The 27,805-nt window shown below is 32.6% G+C and overlaps 1 protein-coding gene across 16 annotated transcripts in view; it reads left to right on the forward strand.

Annotated features, from left to right (window-relative positions):
- The window catches only part of LOC106878467 (uncharacterized), a 50,591-nt gene that overhangs the window by 2,852 nt on the left and 19,934 nt on the right, over window positions 1-27,805 (forward strand). For 3 of the 16 annotated variants that reach the window (XM_089364421.1, XM_089364412.1, XM_089364414.1), the window contains exons 2-6: window positions 3,549-3,616; window positions 4,149-4,198; window positions 6,408-6,497; window positions 6,880-6,912; window positions 12,452-12,526. In XM_089364421.1, coding sequence (XP_089220547.1) covers window positions 3,565-3,616; window positions 4,149-4,198; window positions 6,408-6,497; window positions 6,880-6,912; window positions 12,452-12,526 — 300 coding nt within the window. In that variant the 5' untranslated portion in view covers window positions 3,549-3,564. Of the gene's footprint in view, window positions 1-147; window positions 254-3,548; window positions 3,617-4,148; window positions 4,199-6,407; window positions 6,498-6,879; window positions 6,913-12,451; window positions 12,527-19,172; window positions 19,305-27,805 lie in introns of those variants that run through there. The other 13 variants (XM_089364422.1, XM_089364413.1, XM_089364415.1 and 10 more) reach the window with 7 other exon arrangements.

Consider the following 27,805-nt stretch of genomic DNA (forward strand, 5'->3'; position numbering starts at 1 on the left):
TTGATTGGTTCGGTTTTGCTGCTATTTCCCCCACCTTCTGTTTTCACTTTGTCAAGGACCATCGCCCGTGTTTGTTTTATTTAGTTTATTGGTTTACTTGTCCTATCTTATACTATAAATAAAGCTGTAATATAATTAATTTGATTTGTTCTAAATTGCACAATAGCCGATCGACATTATCGTTCAGTCGTGAAAGTGAAACGTTGCGCTATATTCCGAAGTCACACATTCAACTTTCTACAGATCCCCTAGCGTTAGTACTACTACACTATGTAGTGTTTATTTCTACCCACTTTCAATATTTTTTAATGTTTTGGCTTCAATCTCAGGTTTCATTCTATCTTCAATTATTTTTGCGCTTTTTTTAACCCTTTCGCCGTAATTTTCATTCACTCGTTATTACTCTCTCTCTCTAAATATATATATACACACACACACACACACTTTTTTCACTCAAATTCTACCTCCATTCTTTCTCTTTGTTTACCAACGTCTCCCGCACCGCCGCCAATTCATAACATTTCCGAATATATCTTTATTCCTATCAATCTCTTGCTCTCTTTTTAGAATTTTGCTTTCTTCTTCCTGCCTCTCTTTACCCCTTCCCGTACCTCCTCTTTCTCTTTTAGTGTGACACAACTAATGAGAAACTAAAACTTGACACGTGACATAGCGTTACTTCATCTCTACCAGTATTTTCAATATACGAATGTTCAGCCAGTTAATCCCTCCCCCACCTCACTTATGATGGATTTCAATATATACTGTCGTTTACTGCTATGTGACCGACTGTAGACTATACATAGCACCTGCTATTGATTCAGTGCTACATCGTTTCACTATATAGTATTGGCAGTCTGTGGATTGGCAGATCGTTAATGCGTCGGACAAACTGCCTTGCGATAATATTCTGGCTCTTTTACTTTTAGGTTCAAATACGGTCAAGATTAACTTTGCTTTTCACCCTTTCGGAATCTATAAAATAAAATACTAGTTAAGTACTGGAGTCGAGCGTTATCTATTAATTCCTCTCCTACTCTGCCCCCAATAATGAGGATTCAAGCTTTGTGCTATTATTAGAAACATATGTGTTAGTATAAACAATTGTTACAATTTGTGAAGCTTCAGTCGAAAAAAAAAGAAGACCTCTATGTATGTAGTAAAGTTTATTCATTCGAAGCTTTCGGTTCAATCTCTCGTTACTCTGAGTTACACGATCGCATAACATTAAAAGTAGCCACCGAGTGAATCCAAGTGAATTAGTATGAGTGACAAGCTATCAATCTGCTCGGTAAGCAGGTTAGTGCAGTGGCGACTACTATCGTTGCCGTTTTACCCTTAAAAACGTGATTAAGATGAACTAGTTAAGACCCCACCCCCCACCCCGACAAAAAGTGACGACGTCACCTCAGTGACATCTTGAAATAATTAATCGATATTTTACATTTATGTAAAAGAAAGCATGAATAAAACTGGCATTCATGATTCATTATTTCTCCCCCTGCTAGATCTTAATGTTTCCTACCATTTCTTTCTGTTGTATAAAACTGCAGACAGTTTCTTCTGACCAGAAGTAATTATATTTCAGCTTCGCTAGATTATCAGCTTGAAAACAAATGTCGTTTTACTTGATTTTAGAGCACTTGTTACCTATACACTTCCTATTTGAGTGCTTTCTTTGCATGTGAATTCCATGTTTACCAATGATACAAAAAAAAATTATCAAAATAGCTTTTACTAAAGGTTGTTCTAATTGATTTAGATCAGTGATGCTTTCTTTTTAATTATCGCCCTCTTTTAACACTATTCCAATGGTCCATGCAATTAAAAATAGCTTGACAACAAGTTGATCACTATTGAATGACTCCTTGCACATCACAAGTCATTTCATAAATATGATACGCAGTGTTAAAACCACATTTCAGCTACTAATATAATCAGATGATTCACAATCAGAATAAAGACTGAAAATACAGTGAAACCTCAGTTTACGAATGCCTGTCATCACAAGCAAATTGGTTTTATGAACAATTTTTCAAGAATAAAACATTTAGGGTGACAAATGGTGTCTCCACAGGAAAGCATCAATTGTTGTCTAGTGTTCACTCCGTGTACATCCCTGCTCAAATTTGCTGTGCCTTCTCTTGAAATTCCTATAGGGAAAATAGTTTCACTTTATGGACATTTCAGGTGATGTACAGCCTTCAGGAACAAATCAAATTTGTAACCTAAGATTCCACTGTATTTTTAATATTAGGGATATTATTACAAGATGTGTCTTTCACACACTTAGTAACCTCTTTTCCCCCAGTACTTATGTAAAAATTTCCACCGTCCCCCAGGGGATGGTGTTTCTCATTTTTAAAATCATTTTTTTAGTAATTTGACACAATTTTTATTTTTTATTTCCTCAACAACCTGTTAAGAAAAATTTGATAATGGTACATTTTTTTTAACCCAGCACACGTAATAACCATCTATAGTAGCTACTACTATAACTTTTTTTCAACATTTTTTAACAAACTACAATCAATAAACTGTATATCAGTGACTACAATCTTGCACTTTACAGGCCAACTTCTAAAAGCAGTTCTACATGCCATACAGCTTTCCATTTCTTATATTAAAATCCCAGGTCAAATCACAAAATCATCCATTGTATTCTGTACCATGAATTGTCAAATATTGGGTCATCTAAATATTGTTGTTTTTCTATAATTGTTTTCCGTATAATTTTGAAATCTATGCTGAAGATAAAACACATTTCAAAACATCATCTAATAAGAAACAAAACACATTTTACAGCAACATAGGAATGGTTATACTAAAAAGTGTCTTTTTAATGTAAATCACAGATTAAGTTCAATAGAATTTATTTCAATTATTGTACTGTTAGGTTTTGTTGTTTTGGAAACTTAGAATAGAAGTTCCTAGTAAAACCCTGGTCTGAAGCTCATGTTATTTCATTTCCCACTTCTAGACAGTTTACGCCATTTAATGTTTTTACAAGGGTAGTAATTGACAATCCAGTTCATTTCTCCGATTATAATACCTCTTTGTAAGTTTAAAATTTGTTTTACTCCTGCTAGCATGAGTTGGACAGGGATGTATCGGAGGCTAGATTTTACTGACAATTGCTCTTAGTTGGCTTTTCAAGTAAGGGTTCAATTTTATTCCACAGTGCAGGGCAAACAGTCATAATTTCAAAACAAGGAACGTAAACTCATTCACCATTCACTCAAGCAAAGCTGTCAAATGCCAGCATTCATGCATGTTTGCACACACACACACACACACACACACACACACACACAGAATGTGCATGCATACTTATATGATGAGCTTCCTTCATTTACCAAGTTCATTCACAAGGCGTTGCTCAATGGGATTGAATCCAAAATTGTTTTGTAAAGTGAACTTCTTAATCCCGTGTCCACCTATAAGATATCAGCAATTTTAGTTAAATGTTGCTATGTCTAAATAGACTCTTCTTGTAGTAGTTTGCTATGGAATATAAGTTCTTAAGTAACTTTTGTATTACATTTCAGATAGCCATTCTTCACTATGGCTCTTCCAAGCTACAAGAATCCACCCACTGTTTCTCAGAGTACACCACGTGAGTATTCTTTTAACTTTAATCTCTCTCTCTCTTTCTGATATTGCGATCATGGGCTACAATATTTCACTAACTTCATCTTCTAAGCTCTGACAGTGTTTAAATGTGTCTGCTCTTCTATGTTTTAGGTAGGGATTTTGTCTGTTTAATGAATTCTCTAGCAGACCGATGTAGGATTCTTCCTTATTGCGAGGGGCAGTCCTAATTTTCTAACTGACGAAGTTGTTTTGTAGTCTGTGTATGCAGCATGTGAAATCTGTTGAAGTATATATTCTAATACCAGGTTTCTTCATTCGGTGTGGCCATCAATGAGTGTTCAGCTCTTCAACTTGTGAAAAAAAATATAGAAATCACAAATAACTTCTACAGAAAAAACATCACATAAGAGCTTGATAGCACAGTTTTTCTGAATGGTGTTCTACTGTGCCTAATCAAGTCTTGATTCAAAGAGAATTGAGACCTTGTTTTAAAAAATTTTGCTAAATCAAATTAGATAAATGTATTTTAATTCTTACACTTTTTTCTTCTTCAGAACGCTCTGGGCGTGGTTATTCTAATTCCAGTCAGTCAGCATCTGGTGGGGTATGTCTACAAATTTCTATTTCTTGTCTTACATCAAAATATTTTACTCATTTTTTTCTTTGATGTTTATTTAAATCCACTTTGTTTCAACCAGTGATGTGTGTGTGTGTAGATTATCTATTTAGGAAAAAATAGGTGAGATTTGTCCAGCGTACATTAATTGTTTGAGAAGGGAGGTGCAGAAAAATGATGCTTATTTAGAAAGAGAGGCCAGCAACAAAAATGGATAAATGTTTCATTTGCTAGCTCAGGGACTGAGAAAGTGCGAGTTAGAGTGCTAGAGGGATGTTTGCTGTTGGAGAAGCAGTTATTCTCTGTAACATTAGTTTGTGAAGATAGGGGACCAATAAAATTATCTTTTTCTTTTCTGAGGAATAGCCAAAAATGGGTGTACCATTTTGAATATAGGACAGCCAAGTGGTTGGTGTTTTTTTTTTTGTTTTTTTGTCACCTGTATTGTATGAATGGTCATATTCAGTCCACCTAGCTGTAAATAGGTACCATAAAAGAGTGATATACTTATCTGTTTTGATTGACAGAAAAGTTGGTGGTACTGTTTAATCCAAAACGTTGCTCACTTACTACTGCAGAAACTGGTCAGTGGAGCTGAAGGCTCTGTGAAGCAACATTATTTTCCATGGTTTGTTCGCAGAAGAGAGAAACAAGGTGGACTAAGTCATGTTGTTTGTGGGTCCACTGATTGTTGTTAGCACTGAGAATAATAAGACTTCATGGCTGATGAAAATAAATACTACTAATATTTTGAAAGAATAATTCAATCAATTATATCTTATTCCTTCATAATATTCCTCAGCAGTTTCAATTTTTGGGTTTCTAACTTATAACTTCTTTTAACCTGTTTCTGTATCCTGTATTTTGAACAGTCCATTCTCAGTCTTCATGTGTGTGTGTGTTCTTGTGTTGCTAGTAGGGTTTCAACTGCAAACTTTAATCTCCACTACAAGATGATTGCAGCATTGTGTTGAGGAGCATTAAAACTCAGTAACTATTTTAATGTAGACCTTATGGCTACAGCTGGCCTTGTCTGAGGTTGTGCTCTGATGAATCACTGTCCATAGCTTCCAGTGTCAAGTCACTACAAAGCAGACATCATTCCTGTTCTGCTGTCAAAAGCCATGGACAAAGTTTAGTTCAAGCCAGCAAGTAGAGCCTGATGACATACAACTACTACTGACTCCATGTCAGCACTTGGGAAATGCTTGGGAAATCATGGCAGCACTCATTAGAGCTTTTTAACTGATCAACGACAGTTGCGGGCTAAGCAGATGGAAATGATACTGCCAGATGACTTGCATAGTGGATTTAATCTTACACCAGGAATAAACTCAGCTTTAGAGGAAAAAATTCTACATTTGAACACAAGTTAGGAAGATGTGTATCTGTGTGTGTACATGACAACACACTGGGTTACTTAGATATGTACATTAGAGTAGACTGAGCAAAACAATATAAAGTATAGAAAATCTAAAGGTGTCGATTATGATGCAGGAACTAGAATGATAGATGAAGTAAATAAAAGGAAGAGCACGTGTGGAATTTTTTTGAGTATTTTGGAAGGCTCCATAAAAAAAGTTTATAGCTTCTCAAACATAGTACTCAGAATAATGGGTAGAAGTGAAAAGTGATCTCAGGATACTGTGTTTAATGAAGTTGTGTGGGAAAGACCTATCCAATCTATACAGGCTTGGTAAAAGAAATGTAAAAATGGTGATGATACACATAACACAGACATTTATTTATGCATGCATACATACTCAATTTTGACTTCTCAGTCAGAGCTATAGTAAAGATGCGTGTTGGAATTATGGGACTCAGACATGTACTGAATGAGCTAAACTGTACTTCCTTAGTTGTTGTTTAGCCCTGAGACAACAGACCTATGAGCAAAAGTGCTCCAGTCATGACTATTCTAGTCTTAACATAGTATGGTGGAACACTTACTGTTATTTTTAGCAGGCCAGTCAACGACATAAATCCCTTTTATAGCCACCAGATGTGAATGTGTGTGTTATATATATATATTGAACACTGTATTATGGAATATGATCTTGTGTTATGTTTTGTTGTTAACTCATAAATATTGCAACATAAAATACTTGTTTGATATTTTCTTTAATATATATTATAATTTTTTTTATGAATATCAACAATTTTCCTTTAATGATATGTTTTCTGCAAACTTCCACAGGGTTGTTCTTCGTCCAGCAGTAGTCCATTTTACTTTAGTGGACAAGGCCATCCCTCTTTCACTCCCATCCGTGTTGGCTCCAAAGCTATAGTAAGTAATGGTCCTTAATCTGTGGTGTCTTTGTCACTTTTACGTTGATGACAGACTAAACCACTGGAGTCAGCATCACAGCAGCTTGGTAAAAAAAAAAAAAAAAAAAAGTAATAAATAAAAATATTTAAAATGTATGCTACTGTATACTGTCTGCATTGTGTTTTATAGTGGTGATGTTCTTTATATAGAAATTTTATAATGTTTATTTTTGATTTAGTGCATCCTTTTTATTTGCTATTGTAATATAAACCCCCCCAAAAAATTTAACTTCAATAGATTTTTCTCCTGATAAATTTCAGCTACTATTATTGAATATTTTACTTTCTAGAATTTGAAAATCTAAGTCCCATATTACAAACTCTTCCTATTTCATTTCTAGACGTTAATAAAAAGACCCACAGAAAAACATTTGGTAAGTGTGTGTACAAACAAAAAAAATTAAGGTCAGTTATTGAAAGCTGGCTTGCTTTTTGAATATTGTATTGCAGGAGATAGCAGCTACTATTGAAATAAAAATATACTTTAGGTTCTTTAATAACTTCACTATAAAATGTTGCTTCAATTTTCTTCCTCTTCAAGTAGCCACAACCAAGATGCAGTTCACGATGCTGCACTACGAATCTTCATCTCTCATTAACTTTGGTAGGTCTTCAGTTTCATGTGAATCAGTCAATAACATCAATGTAGGTAAGTGGTGTGGTCTTTGTCCTCCTTAGGGATACAAAATTCCTCAAAATATAAACCTGGTGTTCAGCACAATAGCAGTGGCCAACAACACCTACCTCACATTGAAGAATAGTGATAAACAGGATGTATCCATAAATCTTCTCTTTACTCATGTGTTCATGGCATGAGATGTTTTAAACCTTTGTGAGAGCTCAAAACAGTTTCATGCCTCAGTTGTATTGTGTGCAAGACATGACCACACTAACATTTGGTGCTAAGTTTGATCTTCCCACATAGTACCTCATATATGTTTGTTCTACAGCAGCTTTAGTTTAACCAAAGCCTTGTAATTGAAATTTAGTTGATGGAAACTATAAAATCCATTGCAATTTGTGTATTGGCATGGGATGGTAAAATGTGTGTCAAATAAAATTATCTGGTATTTGATTACATTTATCTGTGACCCTTTTACATATAAGTTGATGTTTCTCCTTTATGATGTTTCACAAAGGAGAAACATCAACTACCTGACAATGTACTGGAGTTGATATAATAAGACTAAAACTCTTGAAGGCAGTGTCCCAGCTTGATCACAGTCCAATGACTGAAGCCAGTAAAAGAATGTGTGTTTGATTAATCCTCATTCTGCTAATTATTACCAAAATAGCTTCGTGTATCAGCTATGTAAGAGCAATGCTTTCTTAATATTTAGCTTTTGCAGTCCATCATATCTATAAAGTCTTACCACAAGTTGATTGCTTATCCAATTTATCCTTTAATCTCTTATTGTAATTTTACTACTTCAAGAGTTTTTTTTTTTACCTAACATATCGAGTATTCTTTTGTAATGGCATTTTGCTAGTCAAATTAGGTTGCTAAATGCACATCTTCATGTGTTCTTGCTCATGTCTGTTATGAGAATTAGTCACCAAAAAGACAGAGAAATTTCTGGGGTTTTTTTTTTTATTATTTTAATTTTTTTTAAAGCTGTTGAACAGGTTAGTGGATATATAGCTTTCAAGTTCAATGTAATTATGAAGTAGAATATGTCTGTTAATTATCAACAGAATATGATTTGTATTTTGGTTCCAGTATGCAACTCTTGAACTGTTCCATATGTGTGTGTATTTAAATATAGTTTATTACAACTGAATTTTTATCTCATGACTGCAATTATCAGGCAAGAATTATTACAACTTGCTTTTGGTGGTATATTTATATTCATTTGTGTGAAAGTAGTATGTTTGTATTCAGTGGTTTGCTGATTGGCTGTTATTTTTTTTCTACTTTTTCACTGGTTATTTTTAAGGAGGACGTATATTTTTAATTTACTTATTCTAAACTTAGGGAAAGAAATATACTCAAGTATAGATATACATACAATCCCAAATATTCTTACCATAACCATTCAGCTTAACATGCATCAAGTGTAATTTTAGATGTTGGATCACACATGCACACTTAATAGACCCTAAAACTTGCTTCTATTGAATTAACACAAACCCTTTCTAAAGTATCAGGCCAAGACTACTGAGTCTTAAAATATCTTTTAAAAGCTTTAATTTGCTTTATGGTTAAAGTCACTCGCAAGCATCTTTTAAAGATCCTCTAACAACATTTGCAAACATTAAATCTTAAAGTAATAGCTTTAATTAAATGTAGAATGAATTAGCAAATCAAAATATAACTAATGAAGAGGCAGAGAAATGGCAGCCAATTAGCAAATGTGAAATAAACCAATGAACACATGCAAGCATGAGACCACACCCAGGCCAATGAATATAAACATACTACCAAAAATGAACCAACAGTTCTTGCTTGAAGATTGTAGTGGCATGAAATTGGAGAAAATATAATTTGCTTTCAGTTAAATATTATATATGTGTGTGTACTACTAGAATATTCCTACCTCAACTGCTTTCTCTAATAAAGTGAATTCTGAAGGAGATATTTATTTTGCATCCTCCCCCCTCTCTCCTTTCAAGTATTAGTTTTTTTTACTCTCTATCCTCTTTTTTGTATCAATACTATCCTTACCTCTCTGCTTGATGACACTGACCAGCAAATTGTGTCCATTTCTGCTTTAACTTGAGGGATATTGGTATCATATTTTCGTAGATGTTCTTAAGTGTTGGGTGTGATCTCCAACTAATGTTCTGTATCTTTCTGAGCAAGTTGTTATATGTTCCATCTTGTTGTTTTTCCAAGAGAGCTATGGTCCAGGTCTCTGATCCATAGAGAAAGACTTGCTCAATCAGTGTTCTAAATATTTCAACTGTCATCGAACAAAAAGGTTATCTCATCCCTCTGGAAGTGTTTTCTCCAGGAAACTGACATTTCCAGATACTATATCTCGGGGACTCAGGGCTGGATATTAGAGATCTGAACACAGCAATGCAGGACCGTGTAGAATGGAAAGGGATTGTCAATGGAGTTCCAACCAACCATAGGCTGGTCGAAGGATGATGATGATAGTCCTTATTGTGTTTTATGCTTGTGGAATTATTCTCATTATATATTACTTTAGCAACAGTTTATCTCAATAAACCTCTTTCTACTCCTATTGTTTCTAACAATAATTATGATTTCTTAGATGGATTACTACCTGTAATTACATCTGTCTGATAGGCACACAGCTGTGAGAAATCTCAGATGCATAGGACATTTGCACACTGTATTAATTAAATTAAATACAGGTTGTAACTGTAGATCATTCTCCTATTAGAAATAATTAAGATAACTTCTAGTTGTTTGCATATGTGGAGCAAATGACTGAGTGAATACGGTCCTAGACTATCTTATATTCTTAATAACTCCTGGCAGACTATTGTGTGTGTGCTTGACTTTCATCATCTTGCTCTGAGTGTTACTGCAGCTGTTTATGTCACCACTGGCCTTAAGTTGATTTCATCCATAAATGTGTGCACGCGCATGCACACACACTCTGCAACAAAGCTAGTTTTGTGAATTGTTGGTGTTTCTGAAAATGTGTGTCTGTCCAAAAATAGAAATTTGGGATTTAGTAATGGCATTTCATAATGTCAAGTTATCAAGTCAGTGGAATAATTATTCCTATTCTTACAAGTTGTTGACTGTAACATTGTTTTGTTTTCTCTCTCATTTTTACATCCAATAGGAAATTAATGTTTTTCATTGCAGCTTTTCTGACGTTTTTTTTTTTACCATTACACACCATTTTATATATTATTTAAAAAAAAATTTACGAAAATCCAAGCTGCTTGATGATCTTATATCTTTGGTTTAGTCTATCCTTTTTGACAAATCTTTAATCAATCTCTTGATTTTAACCCTTCTGAGGTGACCACTCCCCTTCCTTGTTCTATGATAGATATCAATTTCATGTTGATTTATGATCCAAATACCGGCTCAATAATTGCAGAGTTGTATTTTACCTAATTCTTCATGATTTTCAAAATTAATTGAAACAAAAGGAAATTCAATAACAAAGTGGTTAATTTAAACCAGCCAGATCTGCCCTCTTACACTTACTTTACAATGTCATTCTAAAAATAAACAATCACATTGAAATTTCAAAGCTATGAGATAATGCATGATTAATTCAAGACAATGTGAATAAATAAGCATTACATTTGACAATAAAAGACTGGCACTCCGTCAGTTACGACGATGAGGGCTCCAGTTGATCCGATCAATGGAACAGCTTACTCGTGAAATTAACGTGCTTGTGGCTGAACACTCCACAGACACATGTACCTTTAACATAGTTCTTGGGGAGATTCAGCGTGACACAGTGAAAATACAAGTACTACTCATTTTTGCCGGCTGAGTGAACTGGAGCAAGCAAGGTCACAGCACATGACCTTACAATTATGAGCCGAATAACCTACCCATGTACCTTCACATTTGACAATAATCTGATTGCTAAAGGGTTAATGTTAAATTCTGAATATTTTTAAGTATTTAAGAACATATTTCTCTTCAAATTAGTGAAATAGATAAACCTTTTAATACTTTCTTTGTTCCTTTTTTTTTTCTTTGAAGAAATTATTTCCCAAAGTAAATTTTCCTGTTTTTTTAGTGCTATTCATTTTGGACCAAACTTTAATTTGGATAATTAAATGACCTGCTTACCTATCTGTTTTTGATAAATGCCAAATGCTTTTCATTTGTACCTGTTAATTAGAAATGTCTTAACATTTAATTATGTCAATGATCTATTTCATAAGATTGATAGATTGTCTTTTTCATATACAGTGGTCAATATTGTTTTTTCTAAACATTGGTTCAATACAAATTATATGAAACTATAGCGAAAATTAGGCTAATCTTTCTGGATAACCTGTATTATGTTTTAGTTCTCTGTTTTTTAACTTATGACTTTATGATGTTTCTTGACATTTTTGGATCAAAATCATGGCCACGTTATATCAACCTGAGGTACATCAGGGTATGTTAGCCCTTACCATATTTCTGTCAACATATACTCCCTTTGTTTCAATTAATTTTTATAATAATGAAGTATTTAGTAAAATAACTCTCTATTTATTAAGCTGGAATAATTTAGTATAAAATTTTGACAAAAGATTAGGGTTTAGACCACTTTAAAACGGTAAGATGATGTCAGAATCTGAGGCAGTCTCATGCAGGTTGGTATCAAAAGGGTTAAAGACTGCTGGCTACCAGTGATTATTGTGAAAACAAAACTGAACCTCTGGTCCAACATGATTTTACGTTTCTCTTCATTAGTTAGATTACTTCGACACTTAACTTTTCATTAAATCTACTCTTAGTTCTATGGTTCAGTGTTTACTTTTAAAGTGATCTAAATTAAAACCTTTCATCAAAGCTTCACTTGACAAAAATATTTCACTAAATTTTCCATTATTCATTTTCAAAATGAACCCTTTGACATTCAGATTTTTGTATCAAAAGTAATGCTTATTTACTTACAATTATATGAATTAGTCATGCATTGCCTTATACTTTTGAGATTTCAATGACAAGATTATTTACTTTTAGAATAATGTTATTGGGTAATTGTGAGCAGCTGGATATGGTCAGTTTAAATGCTAATGAATTAATTGAAATGCATTTTGACCAAAATATGGTAACATAAGGGTTAAACTACTTCCATTGGCTTAAATATTAGTTATTCTGTCCTAAAGAATTCTAAAATAAACTTTAAAAAAAAAAAATTATAATCTTCATTTCATGAACTTGTTAAATAACAAACAAAAAAGAACTGAAACAAACAAACACGCTCTTAAATTGAAACTTAATTTTGAAATATTAACTTTTTAAAGAATGATGCCAAAATTCCCAAACCACCAAAACCTCCAGATAAGCCTCTTATGCCATATATGAGATACAGCCGTAAGGTAAGTGAATACTTCCTCTGTTCATTGTGTTATTTTTCACCATCTTGTTCCTTTCACATACATACATGTGTGTATATGTGTGTGTGTGTATATATATACACACACACACATACATACATATGCTTTATATTTGTATGTATGTGTGTATATATAATTTATTTTTGTCTTATTATTTTTTACAATCCTTTTCTCTATATACCCTCCCCCTTTTTACTGCTTTATGTTAACTGTATTTGTTGCAGTGTTCTCCATTTAGTCTAACAGAAATTACTGTCCCTTTATTCTGAAAAATCTTCTTGGCCTAAATTGATGAAGCCACAAGATAAAACAGAATATACCACCCAACCACAATTTGACACTGTGGAATGGTTAATGTTTTCAGTCCCCTTGCCAGTTTGTTCATTTGGAGTTCAAAACAAGAAAACATGCAAGGGTCAAATGATTTTCGTTGCCTCTAGCAACCACTTGGCTTCATCAATGGGTTCCTTTCGAATACAGAGTATTGTAGTAAAATAGGGGGAGAAAGCACCAAATATTTAAGGAGTCACAGCTTATTTCAATTTGATTTTTAAGTGGAGAAAAAAAAATACGCAATCAACTGTTTTAGAATCTGGCATATGAAACTCCCAGATCTTAATGTGTTAAGAACTAATGAAAAGGTTTTTTAAAAAAACCATGAAAGTAAAGCTTCATTCCATTACATTCCAATTATTATTATTATTATTATTGTTATGAAACAGTTGGTGTCTTCTCATCTTCTTGTAGTCAACGTGCATGTTGATATTTGTTTGGGTTTGTATTTTTTGTTTTGTTTTACTGTTTCTTTTGTTGTTTTTTTTTTCTGTTTTTCAGTCAAAATGGTGATGCAATTTGATATTAATTAATATACTTTCAAGACTAAAAAACAAGTGTTAGCATAGAATTTTTTTTTTTTTTTTTTTTTTTCAATTATTTGTGGAAGCATTTTACCAAAATTTGTTGTTACTGTTGGTGACACATGATGGGGTAGGGGGTTGTATGTGTATCATCATTGTCATCATTTTAATATCCACTTTTCCATGCTTGCATGAGTCAGATGGAATTCCTTAAGACAGATTTTCTATGATGATGATAGTGTGTGTATATGTCCAAATACAAATATACATATAAACACAGCTTACTTTGTGAAAGTAAGTTGTAATAACAGTATTCTCATTTCATCTTAATACCTGGTTTATCTTTCTGGTAATATCTCTATCTTGATATTATAAATCATCACTGTGGTACTGAGTCAAGTAACTTGGCCACCCTTACTCAATACATTATAATTTTCATTATACACCTGTAGCACCTGTCTGACCTTTATCCCTTTTAGACAGAATGAAAATGAATCCACAATACTGGAACCCTCTCTGAGGATATTAAAAGTTACTGTGTCATTGCCAGTTAAATACCTTAATGATCAACAATAATTCCAATGAACCGAATGAGGGAGTTTCTACAGTGTTGATCAACCTGTTGCTAATAGCAGCCAAATCTCCCTCAAATCATCTTTTAAATACTCAGTAAAAAAAAAAAAAACATCAGGAAAGACACATTGGATGGATGTAGTCTTGGAGGACACTGGTTGGGCTAGAGAACAAAATTCTCAGTACCCATCTAAAGGCAGTGTGATATAAATACTTTTGGTTCTCTGCATTCTTCAAATTTCATCTCTGCTTTTTTCACAAAAAAAAATATCTACCTCACTACACATTTGAAATCTGTCCCAACTGTGAATAATTATAATAGCAACATAACATCAACATATTTATGTCTATTAGCACCATGTGGGAGAAAACATTATCATTGCTTCCATTGTTTGAATCATCAACTGCACAAATGTATTCTAAGCTTTCATATTGAAAGTATTATTTTTTCATTTATATATATTTTTTCCCAATAAAACTATTATTGCCAATAGTTGATTTTGAAACAATCAAATCTGTTTTTTAGAACTTTCTGTTTCACTAATAAAATGTTGTCATTATGTTAATCATTTTTATGTCCATTTTTCCAGACTGATGTAGCTTCACTTACATCAGTCTGGTTTCCTATTTCTTCAACTGCACATGACCATCATATGACAAGCCATTCCTTATTCACATGAAACACAGGCTGAGATTCAGCACCTACAAAGGAAAGGCTGTCCATTTCTCCCTCACTTTCTGTCTATCTCTCTCTTTGTCTCTCTGTCATATTTTATGATTTATCTTATTATTTTTTTCACCAATTTTACTTTGAAACTGTAAAATTCCTTATCATCATCACTGGTTTTAAAGCAGGGTTTTTTTTTTATGTTCCATGCTGGCATGGGTTGGATGGGTCTGCAAAACGGTAGACAAATTTCTGATTCATAAAAGTCCAAATCTTAAGTTACCTGAATTTGTCTTGAGTCCTGCCTCAATAAATATTTGGAAATGCACCTTTCAAAACTTCTGTGTTAGAATCATATATTATTTGTAAACCTAGAAACATCTTGCCACTGTCTAAATTACCTGTGAGATCTTACATGTGAGAGTCTTAATGAACATTTTTGTTTGCTAAAATATCTTCTGATTTAGCAGATATATTTTGCCCTTTTGATACAGCCTGTTTATATTTACATTAAAAACCATTTATTATAATTTAGTACAAAATCCTGTTATGTTTTACATAATCTGCAATTATAGTTATTTTACTAAGTCTTTCTATAGTCTTTAATTTTGAAATTGCTAGAAATATATAGAAAATGTTTTCATTAAAAGTCCCATCTAGAAATGATTGATACTGTAAACAATACAGAACATGCACCAAAATGAGGTTTTTTTCCAAGTTATACTCCTACATATCTGTCAAGTAAAAGAAGATACTGCAAGGGTTAGAAGATAAGAGCAGGATCATTTCGAAATTGGCCTTGTATATAATGTTTGGATTTAGTTTTTTACTCTCTACTCATTGGTTAAATCTGCTTGCTTATGTCATTTCTGACTTTCTTGAGAGTAACAATCACTTGCATTTTCATTGTAATAAAATGAGCTCTATTGGCCTTATATTTCTTTCCCTGTCTGCTAATTGTGACTTATAACTGAAAGAATTTAAAAAAATAATGGAAAGTAATTCTAATATTTTTGAATAACTAAAGATAATTTCTAACTTCCTTGCACATATGCGTATATCTATTAATCCTTTAAAATGCTTAGCTTAGATAAGTTTTTCTTTCTTTATTTTAACCATTATATATGAATCAAATGCATTAATTTCTAGATAAGTTTGAAATAATACTATTATTATCTATTATTGAATGTATTATTTTTTATATGACTGTTGTCTGATTTATCCCTATTTAATTCTGTGCAACACATTGACTAAATCTAGTATGAAGTTTCTGCCCTTCCTTCCTCTCCATTTTTGGAGCTTTATTCTTATGATTGGCATCACTGATCTTTCTCATCATTCAGAGAATCTTACTTGAGACACTTACTAATTTACCCATTCTGTGTGTGTATGTTACTAGCTATGAATTTTAAATATATATTTGATATTAGAAGCAAGTGCCAGTCTGATACAGCAAAAAGTAATTATGATAAAATAGTACAATTAGAATAACGGAAACCCAATTTGTGAAACTGGAATGACTGTAGTGTGGTTGGCAATGACAGATGGCATATAGTGTAGTTGGTAACAGCCGACTGTGGTGTGGTTGGTAAAACAATTTGCCCATGGTAAGTGTTAGATACATGGCTTAACTCTTATTGAGTTATTGTTGATCTTTTTCCATCCAAAATTAGTGATTATGCTGTCTAATGTTTGGTATTAATATCTGAACTATTAATTTGGTTCAGAAAGAAAAGAAAAAATTAAAAGTGGTTGAAATTGCATTTGCAGACTTCACTGAAAAGAATTTAGGTATATGTTAGCCTATTTTACCCCCACCCCCCAAAATAAACTATTGGTAGTCATTTCTTCTCAATCTGCCTGTGTGTATAATTTACTAAAAGTGTGATGAAGCTGTGTTTATTGCATATGTGTGATAAACTTGACAAACCTCTAACATTTTTGGAGCACTTTTGTGTTGGTGCTGCAATGTAAACAAACAAGAACTTCCTTAAACTTTTAAATAGTGTGATCGATTCTTTGTATGGGTTTCATTTTGTTTCTATGCGTTATTTTTGTCATTTATGTCAGTTTTCTTCTATCAGTACATCATTTTTATGTCTACTCTGCTATGCTGGCATGGGTTGGGCAAGACAGTTTGAGGCAGTTTTTGTGGCCAGATGTCCTTTGTGATACCAACTCATTTAATCATCTCTTACAGAATGCAGGTATACAGTCTACATGTACTTAGAATCTGAGATACTAACTATGGGCTCTATATTCTTGCTCTTAAAAGACAAAGGATTTTTATTAAAAGTTGTTGATAAACACACACACACACATACACACACCCTTCTGGGTTCCACTTTTTTTGGAATATATTTAAGTGTGGGCAATGTTATCCTTTCCAAAAAAGAAGGGGAGTTTTTTGAGGTGGTTTTCTAAACATTATAATCATGATAATAATTATAGTTAGAAAAAGTCTTATTTTCTTTACTACTTTCTAAAATTAATTTATAAGAAATTCATGTATTTTTAGCTATTCATTTATTGTATTTTTTTTTATATAAATGAAGTATGTTTCTTCTCATCGTTTCTACACAAATATACAAAAATTTATTAAAACACTTTTTTAAAGAGGACAATTGAAGGGTTTTTTCTAACTTTTTAAGGTGTCTTTCTCACTTATCACTGTTTCTTTCACTAATAATAATAATAATAATAATAATAATAATCTCTTGCTTTTTTCTAAGAACAACCAAATTTTTCTCTATTTCCTTGTTTCACCAATAATTAACATTTTAGAGAGCGTAGCGCACATTTTGTTGACTAAACTATTCTTTGACATTAACCTAATGCATGGGTTTGTGGCCTTGAAGAAACTATATTCTATCTCACCTAAACATTGCTATTATATATATATATATATATATATATATATATATATAATGCTCTGGAACAGCATCTGAATATCTATACAAAAAATGTGGTGCAAGATCGTCATCAAATTTTATTCTATAATTATTTAAAAAAAAATATTTAAATGCTTGGGTTACTCCTGATAAACCCTTTTTCTTGTTTCCCTTAATATTCATCTTAATTTTTTTATCCCTCAGCCCTGCTCCCTTCCATTAATTAAGTATGTACATAACTAACTTGGCTATTATTAATATTGGAGAGCACTGTATTCAAAACATGTTGAGTTTACGTCAATTTTCCTCTCTATCTCTTTCTTTCTCTCCTTCCCCTCCTTATTTTAAATTTAAATATATGTTAAATCAAATATTGAAAAGGTGTTGTTTGTATGTTCTTGTTCTGTTGGTTTTTGTTTTTTTTTTTGTTTTTTTTTTGTAATGTTTTATTTTCTTTTAATTTATTTTTGTTTTTGGGTTTTTCTCTACTCTCCCCCCACCACCCAACCCAGACCATCTAATTTATCGATTTATCAAATTTTCCATCCCATTTTCTTTTACTTTTTTTTTACATTTTTTTAAACCCCTTGTCTATTGATGTTGTTTTAGTTATTATTTTTTTTTTTTTTTTGATATTTTAAAACTTATGTACCTCTTGCTGGTTTACTTAAAATAACTGCCTAAATCTAAAGATTTAGTGAAATGCTGCTTCCACATATGGAGTGGAGAAATAACATTTTGTGGTTTGACTTTTTGTTTTTGTTTTTTTTTTTAACCCCTATGGCATTAGACAAGACTATGTATGTGAGGGGAGGGGAGCAGTCTGTGTAATTGGAAGATTACAGCCCTACCACCACCACCACCAAAATCTTTTAAAATCAAGCAATTCTTCAAGCTACTCTAATATTTTTTTTTTTACAATGACCCCGTCACTAATTAATATATAGGATTTTTAGTAACTTGACTATTATTATTATTATTATTATTATTATAATTTATTTATTTATTGTTTATTTAACATTTTCAATCAGACCCGACTTGTGTGTTAGGTTTTTGCTTCTTCAAACTAATGCAATAGCTAGCCAGTCTCTCTCTCTCTCTCTCTCTTTCCTTCCCTCCCACCCTCCCTCTATGTGTGTATCTATGTATATATATATAAAATATGGATGTGCTTGACACCATTAAATGATGCCTTGTGGAGTGTTCTGTGTGCGTGTATGTGTACATACACATATTCTATATTACACTTAATTCTGTTTCCAATAAAACTAATGTCCTCTCTCTCTTTCTCTCTCTCTCTCTTTCTCTCTTTCCTTCCCTTTGTTCGACCATGTTTAAACTGGCTAGTTACTGCAGATTTTTCAGCTTTTACCTTCTACACTAGTCTGGTAATGATTTCCCCACCTCACTCCCCGGAATATGACCATGGTCGGTCCTTCACACTTCCTCCATGTGGCCTGACAAGAGGGCTGGCTTATTTATTATCAGCTGCTATTTGTTCCCAGTTTAGTCAGAGTGGGGAGATCTCATCAAACACACTTGATAGAAAGATGTGGTAATCACTTCATGATGACCCCCTGAAAAATTGCAGCCTTTTTTGGTACTTCAGAACATAACTTGATGTTAAATACAATATTCAGGTATGGGACTCAGTAAAGGGAGCCAACCCAGACCTAAAATTATGGGAAATTGGTAAAATCATTGGACAGATGTGGCGGGAATTGTCCGAAAAAGAGAAACAGGAGTATATGGATGAATACGAAGCAGAGAAGGTAATGTTTTTAAATTTGCATACAGCTACTACTACTACTACTATACTACTACTATACTACTACTACTACTACTGTCAGTTAAATTGACTGATTGCTGTAACTACCATTTTTGCTTACCTATTAGAGCTGTACCACTCCCTCTTGGTGAACACTTCAACCCTTTTTCTGGCACAGTTCCACTCTTCATTCAAACAATCACAATATTATTTGCGGCTTCACTATAATCTCCCTCCCACCTTACGAATATAGCAAGAAATTTAGGTGACATTTTTTTGGTGTAGTGTTTTTATTTAAAAAAAAAAATTTTTTTTTTATCCCCTTCCCTTCGTCCATTTATTGAGATTTTTTCAGGAATATTTTGACTTAGTATATTTTTATTCAAATTTCAAGTAAACCAGCATATGCAATCCATGCTATATGCATTATTTTTCTTATGCCCTCTTTATGTATGTGTACATATATATCTATATATATATATATATATATACACTTTTTTTTTACTAACTTTTGGGGCTTTTTTTTAATAATTACATTTATTTTCTCTTTCTGAATTGCTTTTGAATTCCAAAGATGAAAATGAATGTTAACTTTTAAAAACTGACATAACAGCTAAAGTAATTTATATTATATTGCCCACTATATTCACCTGGCTGAGTTTTTTAATTAGAGATACCTTTTATTCACTTAAAATGGTATTTTGTACTCAACAGCATTCATTCTCTGCTATATTTTGTCGTGTGGTGCAAGGTAAATGTTTTCTTGTGACACACTAGAAATGTCGCTGTATGGTGACAGTTATAAACAAATATCTTTTTCTCTCAGTGGACAGAAAAAAAGATCCACCAAACCAGATTCAAATACAATTTTCTTCTTGTTGAAGATAAATTGCCATTTAACTTCTCTGTACAAAGAAATATAGCTAATATTATGTTTAGAGTTTTAATATTTCACAGTTAAGAGTCAGGGTTGGCTTTCATTGTATACCCATAAAAATTTACTTTATAAGTTATCAGTGATACTTAAAAAGTTTTTCTAGCTAGTTCTTACAAAAAAAAAAATTCTTTAGTTAATTGTCCCTCTTCATTTGATTTTTTTTTCCCCATTTTTTTATCTTGGTAATATATTCCTAACTTTTTTTTTCTTTTATATATATATATATATATATATATATATATATATATATATGTATGTATGTATGTATATATATATATATATAAAATATATATATATGTATGCCAAATGTTTGGCTTCCTTTTTAATTTGGATTGACGAATATTCAACATGAAGTGCCGTTTGTTAATTTTTCATAATTTTTGATAAATTAGAGAAAGGGTTGAGGAGTTTTCCATTAATAAAAAAAATAATAAAACTCAATTTTTTTATTAAACAAACTAATCTTTTTAAGGGCTACTAACCATTTTTGTAGTTTTACTAACGTATATCTCTGCTCTCCAAAATTGCATGTTCAATACTAATAATAAATATGCTAATGATTTCATCCATTAAACAAATTTATTCCTAATCTAATATGTCTACTAAACTATTGCAAATTATGGTTGTGAATTTGTTTGAATGAAAGCAACTTTATAAAACTCCAACAACACTGCCTTGTTAGTTCTCACATCATCCACTCCATTCCTTAGCACATTCTGTTTATGCTTGAAAAATTACACAGGACTTACCTCCCTTTTTCATACTGTAATCATCTAGTTTTTCAGTTTCAATTACATACATATACACACACACTTCATCAACCAATTAAGTCATCCAAACAACTCTCCTTTGCATGTACTTTAGTACTACTAGTGTATAGTTCTAATTTTGCACAGACTGATACGGTAGAGTTAGCTCATTGAAAGTTCAGTGTTGCTCAAAATTTGCATATTTTAGTTAGATCATTGGGCCTAAAACATATCTCAAAATGTCAAAATTACATTGTCTGCGCATACCTCCATAATCGTCATTTATGCTTCTGCTTTGGCATTATTTTCAGCACTAGTTCCTAGTATTGTATTTTCTGCTAACACATCAACTGTGATGATGTTCTACAACTGTTGAAGAATTCCTCAACCACAGCAAAGGAAACTGATTCCTTATAAATGGCTCTCTTTATCTGCTTTTTTTTCACTCTTGGTTTCCTCTTTCTACTTTACATTCGGTTTTTTCAGACTCTCAGTTGAGTGATTGCTATGAAAATATCTATTCCTTGTAGTATTCTTCTTTGGACTATATGCTGTAGATAAAAACTGCCTGAGAATTTTTACTTGAATTAAGTGCATATTGATATCTTGCTACATCAGGTATATTACAAAGTGAAAAGAATTTGATGGAGGTGGGTCACACACATGGTCATTGGATAGTGAATAATAGCTACTCTCTCCAATTCCCTTGTGCTCTTACAATTTCTAACAGTATATGCAATTCAATTGCTTTTCAAGTGTCTGTTTCTGCGTATATATATTATATATATATATATATATATATATATATATATATATATATATATATATATATATATATATATGAGTGTGTGTGTTTGTGTGTATTGTTGCCTTAAACTAACTTCACTTTCTTGGTTTCTCTTTTTTGACATTCTATATGCTCTCTGGGTTGAGCTAAGTTTCCAATTGTTTTGAATTCACAGAAAGATTCGTTTGATCTAAATTATTGCTTTAGGCAAATTGTGTTTTTCGACTGTCTATACAACAGTCTATTGGTTTCTCCATTGCTTGAATTGATACATACTTTGTATACTCTTGTGTGTGTATATATATATATATGCATATATATCTCCCATTCACATTCTTTCTGAAGTTTTCTGATATTCTATTCGCAGATCCTTTCCTTATTAATATAGTATTTTTTCCATGGAAACGCAATTGTCATATATAAATATCTTTTTACTTGTGTGTGTATAATATCCATGTATAGATATACATATTGTTCTTTTGTTTTAATATCTGTTTTTTTTCATGTTAGTCACTAATCCAAGCCTGTACTTCATGTTCTTGTTTCTTTTTATTCCACTTGTGTTCAAAAGTGCAGAATGTGGAGCTAGTAACGGTTTGTTGGCAGAGAATGTTAACAAAATATACTATTTGCAATTATCTGATTCCATACTTAGTGTGCAATGTAAGAATTCACAACACACATAAGATGAACTCACATGGTATTGATCTGCCAGAGGCTGCAGTTAAAAACACCTACCCAAGATGCTGCACAATGAAATAGGATACATATTCATGTGTGTGTGTAGTTAGATGTGTGTATGTGTGTACACATGTATATACAGATATAGGTTCTGTGGCTAAGAAGTTTGCTTCTTAACCTGATGGTTTAGAGTTTGATTCCACTACACAGCCACACCATTGCTTAATGAATGAAACTGCATTTATAAATGTCACTATTTGACACTTACCACTGTTATTTTGACATTATGATTTGTTATTCTGCACTTTCAAAAACTTCTGGAATAAATGAAAAAATTCCTTGTTTGAAAATTGGTATGGTTTGGCCAAAGGAAGAGCTTTCTGCCATAAAATCCTGCCTGAAATCACTCTTTCCAAGCTCATCCTTGGATGGAAAATGGGCATTAAACAAAAGAACAGATGCATATATACACACATGCATACACTCAGACATCTACATAGGTATATATTATACAAATATTTTTGCATACATTCTACACGTGTACATACATATGTGTATGTAGATGTGCAATTGTGTGTATAATATTGAACCTTCGCATGCATACAAGCTCATCAGACTGGAACTTATCCCAGTTCTGACTTCCCCCTCAAGGGAACACTGGCCTGCTGCAAGGTCAAACTTCACCAGTTAACTTAATTTCTACTGATTGTACTGGAGCAATGGGGAAAAGAGTGTCCTGCTCAAGGACATATTATGCTGCCTGATCCAAGAACTGGATACATGATCGTAGGTCCAAAATCCTGACTCACTCAGTTCTGCTCTTGCTTGATGGGCCTGGAGGTCATCTTGGGTTAGTGATCCCAGAAGTGTTACTATGTGTAGAGTCAACCCAAGTCCACCAGTGCTCACCATTGATGGCAATACCATGGCAGCCCCTCTGCTCCCGCCCATCCCACCCTCCAAGATGACATCGAGGCTCTGGATATCTTGCTTAATTATGTTCAGTCGTCTTGTTTAGTGCCTGCCATGTGGTCACTTCCATCCCGCAGCTGCTGCGTTGAACAAGAGTATGGCCTTGGTAGGATCATCTGGTAAGAGCTGAGGACACTTGTAACTGTGTACACCTATATATATATATATATATACACACACATACATCATCATCATCGGACATTAAACGATGATGATGATGCATATATATATACATACATACATACATATATATATATGCATATATATATATACACACGCATGCATGCATAGATGGGCAACTAGAACATTTTTGTTTTCTTCTGAAACTAATTATATAATGATATATATATATATATATATATATATATATATATATATATATATATATATATATATATACATACACATGTGCATAGATGGGCAACTGGAAAATTTTTGTTTTCTTCTGAAACTAATTATATAATGAAGTACTCAAATAAACTTCAAGTTATAGTCGTGACATTTACATTTCTCTTTTAATTAGTATTGTTTTGAATTTTAAAAGAAGTTTCATTTCCTTGATTTGATCTTCAACAGTTACTTCTTGGGTTCTGATAAGAATTTTTTCTGTTCATTTACTTTACTATATTTGCTTTTCTTTCTTTCCTTTTCCTTTTTTTATTTATTGCATGATGTTGCTGTGTAACAAATGGCATGGTTCTCGCATGACCTGTTGTTGTTGGTCCCCATGATGAATGTCTGACGTTAACCACCTTATTGATTTACCACTTTCTTTTCTTCTCCAATATCTTTCTTATTTACTCACCTACTATTACTACTACTACTACTACTCTCTTTTTCTTCCTACACTTCCATAGGCAGTTGAATTTATAATATGATTTCCATATAGATAACAGCTTTATTTGTAGACATTCTTTGTAAACATGATGCAGGTTTTCTTAAAATAACATCTAATCTGTTCAATAAAAGTCACTCAATGAGGTATTTCTTTTAATGTATTGCTTTCACTTTATTTTTTAAATATTATGGAAAATTTAATTGATATAATGATATAAAAAGAGTAATAATGAAAATGCTATTTTCTTTAGAGGCTTGAAATTACATTTACTTTAAGCTGACATAATTTCTGCTGATCCATGCTCTACATGCTTGATATAATTTTAAACTGAAGATCATTTTTTTTTTTCTTTTCTCTCTAATGTTCATGTGTTATTAGAAGTCACAACCTACTACCTTTGTCCTGATCTTATTTATATTCTCTGAAATAACTAAATGATAGCTACTTTTCTAAAAAGAAAACATAGGTTAGTAATGAAATCTGTTTAATAAGTTAGTTGATAAACTTCATTAGATAAGTTGCCATTCTATATAGATTGTATTTTATCAGAAAGTTAGTGATATGATGAGAGTTAAAGAAGCATTTTAATCTTTCATCATATTGTATACCTCCTAATTGTCAACCCAACTCACTTGTCTTTTGAATTTTTTCCCTTGACCTTTGCTTGGCATGGTAAACACATTCTCTGCATAAATGATAATTTCCAATTACTATCACTTATATTCCTTTTGAGTTAAACTAATTTATTTCTTCAATGGAATAATGCCACTCATTTTGGTATTTAAGGTATTTAGAATTTATCTCGGGCTGCAGGTAAGAATGTTAATCTTTCTGTAGTCACAGCCCCACTATTTTTCAGATCAAGGGACTGGAATCTGATTTCCTACTAGTATTATCAATATTAAGACCGTAATAGCTTCAGCATAAAATTGAAACTATTGCAGACTTGGTATACTGGTACAGGGTGACAATGGGGGTTAGGATCTTCCCATACCAACAGAACCGTAATTACTGTAAGTAAAGTATTGCTATTAAAAAAGCTAGCTATTCATGGGACCAGTGTCTATTGATAGTTTTCATAATGTCAAGCAGGAGATATAATTTGCTCCAAGTAGCTTTTCCCCTATGTACAATTGAATGCAACTAAATGCCCATCAATTCCAAAGCTTACAACAGGGGTTGTCCAATTGCCTAGAAAAATGGAGCCAAGTTTCCTTCAAATTACACTCAACAATCTTAAAAAGAAATGCAAAAGTTTGGATAATATAGTCTTAGATACAGATTAGATTGCCATATTCGGAATACATTTTCTCAGTTAAGCAACACTGTACTACTTGTACGACCTGTTTACAGTGAGTAGACTGAGCTGGTTGTCTTGGTGGTAAATACAAACTGGTAACTCTAACTGGTTGTCCTTAACCCTGCCAGCCCCTCCACCATCAGTGCTGTCCACATGTTGTTCTCATTGTATTTGTAGTTGGCAAGTAAAGTGACACCTCTCACAAAGTCTTCAATGACTCATTTTACTTTGCCAACCCTAACTGCAGTTCATTAAAGATCTAGGAAGGGTCAACAATTTTGTATATTGCAAAAGATCCAAACAACTTGTTATTAAGCTATATTACTAATAATGATAGTGGTGATATTGTTCAGTTTGCTTAGGTGATGGGGATGTAGTCCCTGAACTCACTCAACCCTGGCATATTGTTTGTACTGATCCCAGTTTTGTAATACAAAATTTGAAACTCAATTTTATTTTGTCCAGAGGCCATCTAGTTGCCTGATGTGTCAAGTTTGTTGTTGGTACTTTATTTACTGATGTAGGCTAAATTTGTTCTCCCGAACAATGGCATACCAAACTTGACACTATAAAATTCCTTCCTGGTGTTACTTGGAATTGCTTGTACAAAATTCACTACCATTATAGATAATACAAAGTTTGTAAATAGTGTCTCGTTAATACTTGATAGCTTCATGTGTCAGTTATATTTTTTTCTTGGCCCATATATAGTAATGGAGCTATTTTGTATGTTTTGAAAATGACTACCAAATTATGCAGCTACTCCTAGTTAATATAGGTATGTTTAATACAACCAATTTCTATTAGATATACAAGTTACAAATCACTTAATAAGTACCAGTTGAGCACTGGGGTTGATGTAATTGACTTACCCCTCCCTCAAAGTTGCTGGCTTGTGCCAAAATATGAAATCAATATATGCAGGCATGGCTGTGTGGTTAAGGTTTGCTTCTTAACTATGTGATTTTGAGTTCAATCCCACTGTGTTGCACTTTGGACAAGTTCCAGTCCTGCCAAAACCTTGTGATTAATATTGGCAGATGGAAACTAAAATATCGTCATATATGTTTGTGCATGCTTGTGTGTCTATGTTTGTTTACATTTGCACTCTACAACAGTCAGTCACTACAAGCGATATTGTTGTTACTTCTGTCAACAAATTGTCTGTTCACTTTGCACCTCTAAGATGTGTAAAATAAGAAATCCCTTACTTCAAAAACAGGTAAGGATTCAAAGCAGGAAGGGTTTCCTATTATAAAACAATGTCTCACTAATATATTCTAACTCATACTAGTATGGTAAAAATTATACATAACAAATTAAGATTTAGCCTATATATATATATATATATATATATATATATATATATATATATATATATATATATATAATATATTGTGTGTGTGTGTGTGTGTAAATTATCTGGATGTTAGAATTCTGCTACATTTTCTTTGTGCTGTATGAAGTACTGCACCTGTATGGTAACGAGTCTATGACTTAGGTTCAATCTCAGCTGAAGCATTTCACTTCATTGAGTGCTTGTAACAGATTTCCAGCTGTAGTAACTAGATTGAAGTGTGTTGTTTGCCAAGCTAATAAAACTACATAAGCTCAAAGCCCTTTGTTTTCTAACATTCCTGCTCCAATATTGGGCTACCATCTCATAGACTGTAAACTCTTTATGTATTTGGACAATATATTCTACACTGTTGAAGTATATCTGTCAACTACATGAACCATGTCTTTTGGAAAATGTTGAAACAAGGAATGAAGGAGGGAAAGTGGATTTTTTTTTTTTTTTTTGTCTGCCAGTTCCTTAATGGGCCATTTGGGTTTCTACATGGCATGTAAAATTAAATTTCCAATAATGTCATTAATTATAAATATTAACCTTCTAGTATTCGTTTCTAATTAATCATGCACTATCTCATAGCTTTGAGATTTTGATAATGTGATTGCTATTTCTAGAATGATGTTGTAGGATAGGTGTGAGAGGCTGGATCTGGCTGGTTTGAATATAAAGCAGAATATCTGGGCTAGATATGGCCAGTTTTAAATGCTAAAAGGTTAATATTGCTTAACCCTTTCGTTACCGTATTTATTTTGAGATACTCTGTGTTTCTTTCAATTAATTTTAAATATAACAAAGAATAACTGAGTTATCATTAAGCTAGGAACATAAATTGTGGATAAGGTTTGGTTGTACTACAGAGCCAGGGGCAGTTTCAGCCGGGTTGGTAT

The sequence above is a fragment of the Octopus bimaculoides genome, chromosome 16 (genome assembly GCF_046866305.1).
Source record: "Octopus bimaculoides isolate indiv1 chromosome 16, ASM4686630v1, whole genome shotgun sequence".
Taxonomy (NCBI): Eukaryota; Metazoa; Mollusca; class Cephalopoda; order Octopoda; family Octopodidae; genus Octopus; species Octopus bimaculoides.